At 38.9% G+C, this 13951-nt stretch overlaps 2 protein-coding genes across 18 annotated transcripts in view; one reads left to right on the top strand and one right to left on the bottom strand.

Annotated features, from left to right (window-relative positions):
* The window catches only part of SWT1 (SWT1 RNA endoribonuclease homolog), a 101764-nt gene extending 98863 nt beyond the window's left edge, over positions 1 to 2901 (bottom strand). For all 16 annotated transcript variants that reach the window (XR_009505646.1, XR_009505643.1, XR_009505649.1 and 13 more), the window contains exon 1: positions 2782 to 2901. The gene's annotated coding sequence lies outside the window, so the exon portion shown is untranslated. The remainder of the gene's footprint in view (positions 1 to 2781) is intronic.
* A 220-nt stretch (positions 2902 to 3121) lies between these two features.
* The window catches only part of TRMT1L (tRNA methyltransferase 1 like), a 36579-nt gene continuing 25749 nt past the window's right edge, over positions 3122 to 13951 (top strand). For both annotated transcript variants that reach the window (XM_059937851.1, XM_059937857.1), the window contains exons 1-4: positions 3122 to 3595; positions 7963 to 8073; positions 9436 to 9549; positions 12461 to 12525. In XM_059937851.1, the coding sequence (XP_059793834.1) occupies positions 3358 to 3595; positions 7963 to 8073; positions 9436 to 9549; positions 12461 to 12525 (528 nt within the window). In that variant the 5' untranslated portion in view covers positions 3122 to 3357. The remainder of the gene's footprint in view (positions 3596 to 7962; positions 8074 to 9435; positions 9550 to 12460; positions 12526 to 13951) is intronic.

Genomic DNA, 13951 nt, shown 5'->3' with positions numbered 1-13951 from the left:
AATCAAACTTTTAGAATGTTTTGATGATTATGGAAGAAAGAATAAAAATGCTGATAGCTAACAGAAATCTAATAATAATAAAAATTAATAAAAGAGTAGCCAACATAAACTTCTAAGAACAAATTCTAAATTACCCAGAAATTTTGCTTTGTAAGATAATTTATGGCAATAATTGAATTCACAGTTGAGCTTCCAGATTATAGGAATAATCTTCATCTCTCTTTCTTGTTCCAAGGATCCCATTCCATGGGGGGTTTGGGGGGGTGAAGCAGGGGAAGGCATAATGAAAAATAATAACTTCCATGAGATGAACTGCTTAGAGGCAATGGACTGGTTATGTTACTTTTTACAATTTAAACCCATTCACATTGTGCTCTGAATACAAAAAAACACAATTGAACCTGTTACCCATAAGACAAATTGAAAAAAAACACTGCAGATAGTGGACTATCAAAGGAAAAACACCCATATGTGTACTATGACAAATGTTTTATACTCATATTAGTGTGAAATTCATATTGATTCTATGGAAATCAAAATACAAACTAAATGAGGGGAGACTTCCTGTGCTGGCCAGTCTCCAAAACGGCTCCTGATGATCTCTGCTACCTGATAATTACAGTCTTATGTAGTCTCCTCTCACAATAAATAGAGATGACCCACGTAACCAACAGGATATTGCTATATGGTAGTATGTGGCTAGGTCTAATCAGACATTGTGGCTTCTGCCTTACTCTATCTTGAATTGTTCACTCTAGGGAAAGCCAACCACCACATCATGAGGACATTCAAGTAACCCAAAGAGAAGCCCACCAAGGAAGAACTGAGACCTCCTGCCAAAAATGCCAGGCATGTGAATGAGCCACCTTTGAAGCTGATCCTGCAGCCCTAAGCAAGCCTTCACATGGCAGCATCTCTGGTAGGTATCTTCACTGCAGTCTCATGAGACCCAGTGCCAGATATACCCAGAAAGCCATTTCTGAATTCCTGACCCATACAAACTGTGGGATAATAAATGTTTTTGTTTTGTTTTAAGCCACTAAGTTTTGAGATAACTTAGGCAGCAACAGATAAGTAATATACTCAATCTGATTCTTCCAAACTCTGAAGATACCTTCTTCAGGATGTCTCAAGAGCAGGGACCATGCTTAGAAATTCTTATTAAAATTCCCACAGGGGGCTTCCCTGGTGGCGCAGTGGTTGAGAATCTGCCTGCCAATGCAGGCGACACGGGTTCGAGCCCTGGTCTGGGAAGATCCCACATGCCGCGGAGCAGCTGGGCCCGTGAGCCACAATTACTGAGCCTGCGCGTCTGGAGCCTGTGCTCTGCAACGAGAGAGGCCGCGATAGTGAGAGGCCCGCGCACCGCGATGAAGAGTGGCCCCCACTTGCCGCAACTAGAGAAAGCCCTCGCACAGAAACGAAGACCCAACACAGCCAAAAATAAATAAATAAATTAATTAATTAAAAAAAAAATTCCCACAGAATGCACAGGCTAAAAATCTAACCCATTTCATCTTCTGGTCTCCAGCTGGTATTAATGAGATTGACATACCGAATCAAGCTTTCAATGAACCATCTAGTCTTTTAGAAATTAAAAAATCACTGGTTCTTGTATTATGCACAGATATCCACTACTCATGTCTGTAAGTTGAATGTGTTATTATGCCATTTTTTAATCAACTGTTACGAGCAGTGAGGCAGCATACATCCAGGAATAACAGTTAAAAGCTGGGGATGGGGCCACGAAGAGGGCTTTAGAACTATAATTCACGAAAACTTCCGGGGGATAAATTGTGTTTCCATTAAATTGGGGAGGAGGGGGGAAAAAACCCTCCAAATATACTTCCTAAGTACTGGGGGGTTGGAGGGAGGACCAGATTCTTGTTCTGAGTTTCAAATTGCCAAATAATCACACTCGCTCTCCCCTGGGGACTGAAACAAATAGAAAATAAACAGACCAATGAGATAAGCATTAAGTATCAGCTTTATTAACTAGGAAAACCGAACTGAAGTGCGAGAACCTGAGACTAAAAAGAGTTTCCCTCTCCTGCCCTGCTGCCTGTAACATTCGGACCAGTCCCAGGCCGAGTAGCCAGAAAACTCAAAAATTTTCCCCTTGCCTACCCCAGCGGGCTTGAAGGAGCGCGGCTTAAGCTCAAGCAAGCTCAGAGAGTAAAGGCAAGAGAAGTACGGGGGCCGGGGAACTCACTTGCATACGCCTTGAGGAATGTGAATCGCATCAGTCAAGTGCCCCGAAGCTCAACATATTAACGAGCTTTGGGTATGAACAGCCTAAATATAAGCACAGGGCACTCCCCCCGCCCCCACCCCGCCAAATTCCGTATCCACAGGAATCTTACAGCCACGGCGCAGCGCTGATACTGGGAATACGTAGGTTAGGGCAAAAATAAAAACAAAAGGAAAAGAGTGTTCGGGTCACGGTGTGCGTGAAGGTACGAAATGAGGAGCAGACCCCCAACTCGAAGTCCACCTGACTGACAGGCGAGCTTGTCAGCGTCCTGTAAACCGCCTAGGCCCACGGGCTCGCGTACTAACACACTTGACCCTAGCCGGGGCGAGGGGCAGCTCCAGAGAAAGGGCCGGGCCAGAACCCCACCCTTCACAAAGCAGGCTCAACCCCGGGTCCGCCCCCAGGGTCGCCCAGCACAGGCTCAAAGGGACTCGGAATCCTCCGTCCGTCCCGCCGGCCACCCGCTACGGTACCGGAGTGAGCGTAACGTCAACGATTCCTCCCCCCACCCCGCCCCGGCTCCCTACCTTATTCACCAGCGCTCGCGCCGGTGGCGACTCGGGACGCCCAGGCCAAGGGAAAGGGACCCCGAGCCCGCTGCCCGCTGGGAAATGTAGTTCTGCGCTCGGAGGTAGGGTACGGCTCGAACGGCTCCAGAGCTTTTGTTTAGCTTTGCATTCACTTCCTCTGAGGACTTGGAACTCCGGCTCCGCCCACCCAGGCGGCGCGGTGCACCCTGGGTATTGTAGTCTTGGCTGGATTCTGTTGTTGACGCCTGGGACGGAGACGCACCGCGGAAACGGAACTCTCTAACCTCATTGGACGCCGTCCCCAGCCCGCTCCTGCGCAGTCTGGGCTGGCGTCGTAACGTCTTGGGGAAAAGGAAGCGGACGGGACCGCGAATCGCTGTCTGTTGCTTTTTATTTTTCTGCTGACTGGATTTGGTCACTGGTTCTTCGTCTTTTGTCTGTTGCACGCATCCCGCCCTCCCCATTTGCTTCCCCACTCCTCGGATCCGGCCCTCTGGGCTTTCACGCCAGTTGTCTCACCCCGCCGTGAGCCCCTCCTGGTCCCCGGTCGGGCCTGGCACGGAGGCGGTAACTATGGAGAATATGGCGGAGGAGGAGCTGCTGCCCCAGGAGAAGGAGGAGGAGGTGGAAGTGGCCCAGGTCCAGGTCCCGACCCCAGCCCCGGACTCGGCTCGGGTCCCAGCTCCGGCCCCGGATTCGGCTCCGGCCTCGGCCCCGACTCCGGCCTCGGCTCCAGTCCCAGCCCCTGCCCTGGCCCAGGCTCCGACCCTGTCCCCGTCCCTAGCCTCTGCCCCTGATGAGGCTGAAAGCAGTAAGTGCAGGAGGCCCAGATCTGTCTGCCGCAGGAGAAGCGAGAAAGTGCGCCTTGCTGGGGAGTAGGGGAGGCCCTTCTCCCCTGGGATGGTTTTTATGGGGAAAGGCAGTTTTAGAGAAATGGGGGGAGGAAGGAGGAACCCGTATAGCGGGTAAAACGGGTGTAGGATGGGGGAAGGCATCTCCACAAACCTTGGGGACCTCACAGTGAAGGATCTGTGGAGGCCAGGGGTGCTGCAGATAGAAGGAAATAATGAGGTTGTGGGCTTCTTCGTTAAAGGGAGTCTTTTTTTGGTACCAAAATTAGAAGTTACACCTAATTTGGTAGTTCCCCTCTCAGCCCCGTCTGCCATGGTTCACTAAGTCCTTTAAAATATGATAGAGTAACCGAGGCAACCTGTTTACTGTAGTAGATGCTAACTGCCAAGATTTAGCAACCGTTGCTGTCAATTAGCTTTTGTGCCTCGACAGAGACAAGAGATGGGTTTTTCTCATTATTTCATTTTCTTTAGCAGCTTGCTTCCAAAAAGAATTTGAGGCTGATGAATAGTTTAAGAAAGAGTCGGCTAAATTACAGATGTCTTCTCTCAGACATAAATACCAATTGAATTTTGTACGTTTTTCCATCAGAAGTCGGCTGTTGAAAATTAATAGCCCGTATTATTGTGCTTCTGATTGTGCTTGCATGTTTTCTAAGTGATGATTTATTGGACCATAAAGGAATTTAAAAGATTGATAAGTAACACTTTCTTAAGAATCTGCTGAACATTTTCAAATGTAAGGTCTAAAAGTTTTCTTTAAAAATTTAGTCCCAAAATTGACCTTTATGCTCTTTCTGAATCATAACAAAATATCTTAAATTAATTCGTTGTCTTTCCTACTTCTAAGCCAGTTGTGAGATTAATGTTTATAAAACATTTGGACAGTTATAATCTAATAGAATTATTTTACAATTTTAAAACAACATATAAATTGTTATAGTAGATTTAAGAGTAGGGCAGATCACAGAAGAGACAAAGTCAGCATGCCTCTGGTAGGCCCCTCCTCATCAGAGAAGATCAGAGCTAGTAGGTGCAAAATAAGGCCAGTTGTTTCTTCATCCACAACTACAATGGGGGAAGAGGAGGAACACTCTCCTGAGTAAGGTATCCTCCCTAACTCATCTCTAGATGGGATATTTTTATGTTTATCAGAGGTGGTTGAACAGGTTTAGGGAATGCATGCTTTCTCCAGCTCCCCACCATCAAGAATATGTTGAATATAGTTTGGAAAGATTTATTCATATATTCCAAAATTTACAAGTGTGTAATTTGAAGAATGCATAATGTTTGAGACACCTGAAAATGCATTGCTGGGACAAGTAGGTAATGACTGAGAATCTGACATGCATTAGAAACATATTAATCACATTTTAAAAATTATTTTTAGATGGTCTAGGTAGCCCTCTGAAATCAGTCTTAACTAGGCAAGATGAAGATGGCATATCTGAAATAGAATTGAAAATTGAGGAAAAAGAAGTTTTAAAAGAACCTCCTAGCATCTTGGACTCATCTGATTGAACAAGAGGTTTGCCTATTGACTTCTGGATTAGTGTGTTACAAAAAGATTGAGTGATTTAAAGTACAGATTGACTGATAACTACTGTCTTGAACCAGAAAGTGATTTCAGAGATGTACATAGGCATATCATGACTCTTTAGACAGATCTTTTAGAGTTTACTTCAATAGCGGACCACAGGATTTTCAGTTTTCTAGCTTACCAGGCTCCTTTCGCTTTGTACTACTTAGTAGTTGGAGTGATTTAAATAAGCACATCGTTATGTAGCACTATATATCTTGTTTCACACACACAGATCTTTGAACTATGGAAGCCAAAAGCTTTTATGATTTCAAATTAAATAGGCTGGTTTGTACACGTGGATTCATTGCCTGAATCTTAACTAGACAGTAAGGTCAGACACCTAGCAATTAACGGTTTTTGTAAAGTGGGAAAAAATTTTACCTGTTTATAGAAATCATATCTCATTGTAAGTCATTTGAACAATACCTGGTATAAGAAGTTAACCAATAGCATTTGCTGCTCCTTGTTTTTCTCATTTTAGAATTAGGTAAAAATTGTTTTTTAATAAATTTTAGCAGGAATGTCTGACAGTGCTGAATTGAATTCCAAAATTATTGACTCAGTGTGCTACTGCATCCAAAAAGACTAATGGTTTTTTTAAAAAATTAGTTTAAAACTTTAGTGCCTGCGGTGTGCAAGTTACTGCACTAGGCACTTAACCGTTACAAAGATGAATAAGACATAGCCCTTGCCTATTTACTGCTTATTTGTAGGGGAGACAAACAAGAACACAAATTATACAGAAGGAAAACAAAGTAACTGGGCATGAAGCTTGGAGAGGGATAGGCAGGAAGACAGCAGTGTCGAGAAATTGTATAATCTAATTATATAATTAACATTAGAGAGCCTTGTGGTTTACCCCCATTGACTCCTATCTCACTGGGGATCCTTTCCTGTCAGTTACATCTCCTAGTCTTGCATATTCAGGATTCCACTTTGTAAATGTTCCTTCCCTTGGGGCTACACATATTCAGGTCTCTCTATCCTTAGAAAGAAAAAACAAGTTACAATCCCATCCATCTCCTTTTTTATACTACCAAACTTATTGAAAAAAATAATCTATGCTGATTTTCTATACTTGGTTTCTCCTTCCAATCCCATTTGTACTCTCAGACACCTCACTGAACCTTCTTTCTTAAAGGTCACTAGAGACTTGCTAAATACTAAATCCTGTGGTCTTTTCTTGATCTCTGCAACTATTTGTGATACTTAACTGTGGAGCATTTCTCTTTTACAGTCTCTTCTCTCTTGGCTTCTGCATTATCTTGATTCTCCATACCATTTTTCCTTTTTGAATGTACCCTCTTGATTTTCCTCAACGTCTCTTACAAATATCTACATACCTCCATACCTCACTTACAAATTGTATCCATTTATATTAATCAGTAGCGGGTTCAGCAGCATTGGGGAATGCATCCCACACACGACTTACTCAAGAATATGTTAAACATATTTTGGAAAGATTATTCATATATTCCAAAACTTACAGGTATGTAATTTGAAGAATGTATAATATTTGAGTAACCCAAAAATGTGTTACTGGGACTGAGTTTTGGCTTTTTTCTTCTCTGTTTCACAATATTTTTCCCTTACGCTTTCTTACTCATGCTCATAGTTTCACCTAACATGTGTATTTATGAGTTATATCTATTCAGAATCCCTCCTGAGCTCCAAAAACAATTCAACTGCCTACTGGACTTGAGTACCTAATACCAGTAGTAATCAAACACACTGTGTAAAAAACTAAATTCCCTTGTCTCCTCTTTCCTCTTCCTTTGTGCCAAAAGTGTTCTCTGCTTCCTTTATTGGTTAACAGTATTATTAAATCTCAGGATCGTCCTTTAATCTTCACCTGTACTTTCACATCCCAAGTTCTTTGCTTCTTTTTTTACCTTCTCTTCTGTTACTAATTTCTCACCTCAATTATTGATCCTTGGTACTACAGCCAGAGATACCCTCCTGAAATGCATTCAAATCATGTCTTTGATTTCCTCAGAAACCTGAATTAACATTGCCTGAAGAGTAAAGTCCAAACTAACTTGCATAGAATTTATGCCTTCCATGATACATTTTTGGCTGCATATCTTTCTACCAGCTCTATCCCCCAAACATACTACTTTCCAGCCAGGAGTGGTATAGAGGTGGCTGTGTATTTTTACACCACATGCTTTTGTTTATTAGGTTACTTCAGTTTATAAGGCCTGACACCAAATCTCTACTTATTGAAATTCTATTCATACCTTATGAAATTCTATTCATGCCCTAAATTTCAGTCAAATGCCACTTCTTCAGTGAAGACATTCCCAGGAGCACTTGTTGGAATGAATTACTCCTTCCTCTGTAGGCCAGCATCATATTACCTTTACCCCTAGTGTTCATTTCATCCTGCCTTGTGTTCTAGTTAGTAGTTAACGTGTTAATCTCTCTCACCTGGTTGAAATTTCTTTGAAAACAGGAAACATGGCTTCAGTGTTTTGTACAGACTAGAACCTTTCTTTTGTAGAATTATATTGAATAATAAGATAGAATTTGAAAGCTGTGAGGTTACACAGCAGAGTTTTTTCCCCGACTCTGCCTTCTTAGGCACACTTGTCATTTTATAAACTGAGTTTCCCATCTAGGTACTAGGGCACTGTGCTATAGGAAATAAAAGTGTAAAATTCCATGTGACGTGATCAAATAAAAATGAAGTTGGAATACAGATTGTTAAAGCATAATTTTCTAACTCTTAAAATTTCCTTTCAGAGAGACACATCTCGATTCAAAGGCAGCTTGCTGATCTAGAGAAGTTAGCTTTCGTAACTGAAGGGGATTTTGACTCTGCCAGTTCACTGAACTCAGATAATCTTGATGCAGGTATTTCCATGATTTGAAAATGTGTTTTTTCTCAGTTTCTAATGATTTGTCATCTTTCGACACATGAAAATTTTTCTAAGCATAGACTTGTTTATTTTCACTGAACTAGAGCAGAAGTAAAATAATGGTTTTTTACTTAGGAAATTATAGCCTTCTATATGCAAAGGTGCTATGAGATAAGTTATTTCACAACTTCTCAAGGAAATTACAGTCTCATGGATATATAAGGGCTTTGTATTCTAAAAGTTAGGAATTACATTTTACTATGAGTAACAAATCCAAAAAGTAGTATGGAGGCTTATATTCTCTCATGTAAAAGAAGTCCCAAGGCTGACAATTTAGGGCTGGTACAGAGTTTCACAATGTTGTCAGCGCCCCAAGCTCTTCTCTTTCTACTTTGCCATCCTTAGTGCTTGGATTCCATCCTCAAGATCTCCTCACGGTTTTCTGAAGTAGGCAGAGTATATATATATATATATATATATATATATATATATATATATATGTATATATGTATATATATATATAAATAAAATAAAAGAAATAAAATTGTGCTTATACTTGCCATGTGCTATGTGTGAAAGATATTTGTTGGATTAAAAATTGAGTTATTTTTTCTGTATATTTTATCGCTTTAAACCTGGATTTGAGATTTTAATTCTTTTGTATACTATCAAAGTTTTTATTAAGAAACATTACATTTCTAATTAAATAAAACTTATTTAACACATAATCTTTTCAAGAATATGTTAATAAAGAAGGAAGAACTTACAAATTTAGTAATAGGATACAGTGGTTGTAACCATGACCCCAGTCTCAGAATAGCAATTATATAGGATCCAAGGTACTCCTTCCAATTCCTTCTTCCATTTTTCTAACTCCGCACATTAACTATTTTTGTTGCTGCTAGAGTAGAAGAGTATCAGAGCAGATACTTATGCTCTCTGCCCAGCTCCTAGCCCTCTGGGAGTGTGACAACTGCTGCCTTTTCTCCTGCCCAAAGTACAGAATGACATTCTCTCTGGCAGGCACTTTGGCTGGAGGGATATCATGTAGTTTATCACTTCCTCATCATCTCTGTTCCCAGTGGCAACAAGGATATCTGCTAGCCACAGAGAGGAGAGTTGTAGGTAAAAAAATAAGTCACTGACCATGTGCTAAAACAACTATTGTTAAGTACCTGCTAGGCAGGAATGACTTCTCCCTAATGTTAAGAAAGATATTATCTAAGGTGTGTGAGTGTGTGTTTTGGGGGGTAAAGGGCAGGGGCAAGAGAGGTTCCCCGTTACTTCTTTTGTAGCTAAATTTAAGCATTAATAGCTAGTCTATTCTCTGCTTTATTAGTTCCTTTTCCTTTAACAGGAAACAAACAGGCTTGTCCATTGTGCCCCAAGGAAAAATTCAGAGCTTGTAATAGTCATAAGCTTCATCGTCACCTTCAGAATTTACACTGGAAAGTCTCAGTTGAATTTGAAGGTTAGTATTTTTGTGCTTGCTAAAAGTGATGTAAACGAAATTAAAGATTTGGTACCAGTTTTGGAATTTTAATGAAAACATAATCAAATATTTTCAGTTTAAAATTATGAAGGATTAATGCCCCTTTTAATGTATTTATTAATAAAAGACCATATAGCTCTCTAGGCAATAGATAGATGTGACACCAATAGTTTAGTTTGGCAAACATTTATTAAGCATCTCTTCCGTACAGGGTACCTGCTTGGCGCTGAAGGTCCACATTACTTATTGAACCATGTTTTAATAAGTTATACTTTTCCTTTTATATTAGAACAACTACAATTTTACATATATTTTTGAAGATATAATAAATGTAGTAAAACGAGAAAATAAAATAATTGATATGAATATTGGAAAAAAGAAGATAACATCTTTTTTTTTCTGCTGATGGCTTAAAAAAGCCATTTAATGAGAGTATTTGGAACAGTGGTGAGATACAAGATAAATATTCAAAATCAGAGTCTCTCTACTCTAGATAAATGGAAATTAGAAAAAAACAATTATAATAGTGACAAAAATGACACAATTTGAGGGAGTAAGTTTAACGAGAGGACTCATATAAAGAAATGAATAAAGTTGAAGAACAAAAAACAACATCTTACCAAGTTAAAATACTTCTTAGAGACAGTGAATTATTAGATTCTGAGATAGTGAATTATATATTACAGCATTTTTGGAAAGAGATCTGGCAACATTTAAAAAATTTTAAATATTCATCCACCAGGCACTGCCTTTCCTAGGAGTAAAAGCAGCAATACACAAGGATAGGTGTACAAGAATATTCACTGCAGCATGGGCTTAGTGACAAAAACTTGGAACTAAAATAAAAGAGATTGAATAAATTATGGTACATACATACCATGAAATATTATGCAACCATTGAAAAGAGTATATTAGATTTATACCAGTTTACTTGGAAGGATTTCCATGGTAAACTACTAATGAAAATAGCAATATATGGGATAAAAACAAAAAGTACCCCCCCCCAAAAAGCCCTAAATATCAATCTAAGCATGTATATACTTATATTTGTATATGATTATATAAGTATAGTCATTGTTAAATGTGCTTATCTGGGGTTTCAACCAGACTGAATGAAATAGCCATTATAAGACACCCAAAAAAAGAAGCCAGAACTATACCAGAATTATTTTCTTAGATTATCACTAATTACTTAGAGAAAAGGGTATTAGAGACTAATTCAGAAGCCGTATGTTTTATGTTTAATTATTTATAAGAATGTATAGTAAACCATATGGACTTCTTATCAAAAAAGAAAGATCTCATTTTAATTACAAAGGTCTCTTTCGTTTGCTTTATTTAAGCCATTGTTTAGTCTTTAGGTTTGGTCTCCCTCCTCCAAGTTATTCTCTTCTCTTTGATGGCTCATAGTATTGCTTTACTCTGTCATGTACATTAGGTTGTTGGGTTCTTTCACATGGTGGTCATCTGGTAGATGGGGAACATGATAGATTTTGTCTTTGTGAGCAGGCTTCAAAGTAGTTGGCAAATATGTTGAATAAGATCTGCTGAAGGAATAGAAGTGAGGTGAGGGAGAAAAAGCCAAGAATGCTTGTGTTTGAGACTTGAGCAACTAGAAAAATGTTGTCCTTTACTGGGATGGAGAAGACTGCATTAGGTATGAGAAAGAAGGACAGGTCCTCAGATTTAGGCATGCAAATGTTGAGATGCATCTAGTGGAGATATCAAGTAGCCTGGAGGCTACATGAATCTAGACTTTGGGGAAAAGGTTTGGGCTAGAGATACATATTTGGGAGTTGTCAGAATATAGATGGTATTTAAAGCAATAAGACTGGGTGGGATAACCTTAAGAGTACATATAGGTGGAAAAAAGTTGTTGTCCAAGGTCTGAGTCCTGAGACACTTCAACATATACAAATAAATGATTGGATGTAAAGTATGAGAAGAAAGGAGTTAAAGATAACTTAGTTTTTGAATTGGGAGTAACTGGAAGGCATTATCATTCATTGAAAAGAGACCTGGTTCAAGAGGAAATGAAAATTTTAGTCCTTGACAGTAGGTTTTTTGGAGTTCTGTTGTTGTTGGGTTTTTATTTGTTTTTGTTTTTTTTTTTCTTGGCTGCATCACATTGCTTGTGGGATCTTAGTTCCCCGAACAGGGACCAGGGATCAAACCCATGTGCCCTGCAGCGGAAGCGTGGAGCCCTATCCACTGGACCGCCAGGGAATTCCCGGCAGTAGGTTTTGAAATAACCAGTCATATGTCTTCAATAGGCAATTGGAAGTAGAGATCTGGCCCTCAGGAATGAGTTGGTAAGAGAGCTATAATTTGGGATTCCTTCTCACAGGGGAGATAGTTGCAATCATGAAAGGCACTACAGTTACCAAGGAAATGAGAAAAAATTTATGTAGCACATCAAGCATACAGAAAATCTACATTTTCGAGTATGAGAGAGGGAAAAGAATCTATAAAGAAGATTAAGTAGGATGGGGAGAGAAATAAGATAGTGCCGTATCATAAATGAAGAAGAGGCTGTGTAATGGTAAATGCAGCATAAGGCAAAGAAGATGAAGCCTAAGAAAAAGTCAAGATGGCAGAAAGACGATAAAACGGAGTCCCAAAGAAGCTAAATGACTAATCCAAGGTAACACAGATACTTTTGGCCGAACCAGATTTTGACCCTAGATCTCCTGTATTTGTTTTTATACTATGTCATATACAGCAAGTGCGTAAAACTAAGGCAATCTCATTCAAATAAATTATGACGTTACAAATATAAGAATAATCTCAATTATTCTTATAAAACAAAATTTGCTAGTAATTTTTAATAATAATTGAATACTTAATGAACAGTGATAGACAACCAGCAATTCTTCATTCTTCATTCTAGGTTACAGGATGTGCATCTGTCACTTACCTTGTCGACCAGTGAAACCAAACATTATTGGAGAACAGGTAATCACATGGTAGATTTGTTTTTTTTAGATTTAGCTGTCCCTAAAGAAAGTGCAATTTTGACTTGCTTTATGACTAAAATGTGCATATTCAGCAATGAGTTTAAGATTTTGTTTACAAGGGCTTTCAGATTACCATAGTAGGAAAAATATGAAATGTATGAAAGAAGTTGCTATATTGAACTTTTCATTTTAAAGTTTTTAATTTCAGTCAGATCACCTGCTCTCTTGTGTTCAAAAGGAAAGTTAACCCACTTACTAATTTTGGAATGGAGATTTTTAAATAGTAATTTTTTTCTTTCAAAATAAATTTTGATCATGGAATAAGAGCCTTTAATTTCTGTGGTTTAGTAAATATCTTAATATGTGTCGATTCATACTCATCCTATGTTCTTCCTCTTAATTTGTCAAAGGACAGAATGAAGAAACTTTCTGAAATCTCACTAACTTTTTTTTAAAAGTACGTGTGTTTACTTTTAGGATAGATTTGACCTTTGGGGAATACAAATTATAAAATATTTTACAGTGACACTATCCTGAATGCATATTAGTTTAATGGGTCCTCATTATTAATTTTCCTTTCAAGTCACTAAAAAAAGTAAAGTACTGGGGGGGAAAAACAAACACTTCTTAAGTAGTTAGGATAATGCTTAGTCCATTAACCCTATCTAAGATATTTTGAATATGATAACCACAATGCCATAAGGAACCTTGTGCAATGTTCTTGACTATTCTCTCCTTGCTCTATGACCCCGAGTAAATAGGACATAAGAGTAAAAAGGCATCAAAAGCAGGAAAGAGCTGTTGGAGTGGTGTTTTTGTTCTTAGCTAAATAAGGAACTATAAAGTTAGAATTTTTACTTGGAAAAATACTTTTTATTCTTTCTCTAACATTTAGTAGTGTGCTAGAACTAGCTCAATTTTCCAGAAATCTTGAAAGCTTGTTGTTAAATGTGGCCATCATCAAAAATTAAATTATATAAACTTAAAAGTAAATAAATTATATTAAAAACAAAGGTAATGAATACTCACAACTCACTACTTCCCATTTATTTTACTACATTTTACTTTTACCTGTGCTCTTAACGTTATTTATGTATTCTGTATCTGCACGGTGGCAGTGTTCTCTGGTATGATATTGCACATCTCTTCCCAAATTCACGTTCAGTGATGTCACATTGGTAGCTTCAAATGTCACAGTTGTAGCTTGACATCGGCCATGGTAGAGTACATAAACCACAGACAGCTGCAGACACTACAAATCAGGGCTTTATTTTCCTGGAGAGCCAGTTGCTATACATCTACCAGCACATTGCTGCTAGTGTCATACCGTTTGTTAAGTGCTGCTTATAGAAGATAGAGTACAGTTATTTGCTGATTAGAATGAATGGATAAAACTAAGAAATTAAACTTGTGGCCTATTGTAA

This window comes from Balaenoptera ricei, chromosome 1 (genome assembly GCF_028023285.1).
Source record: "Balaenoptera ricei isolate mBalRic1 chromosome 1, mBalRic1.hap2, whole genome shotgun sequence".
Classification (NCBI taxonomy): Eukaryota; Metazoa; Chordata; class Mammalia; order Artiodactyla; family Balaenopteridae; genus Balaenoptera; species Balaenoptera ricei.
The sequence above is the reverse complement of the archived record's forward strand: the minus strand, read 5'-3'. Positions and strand labels throughout refer to the sequence as shown.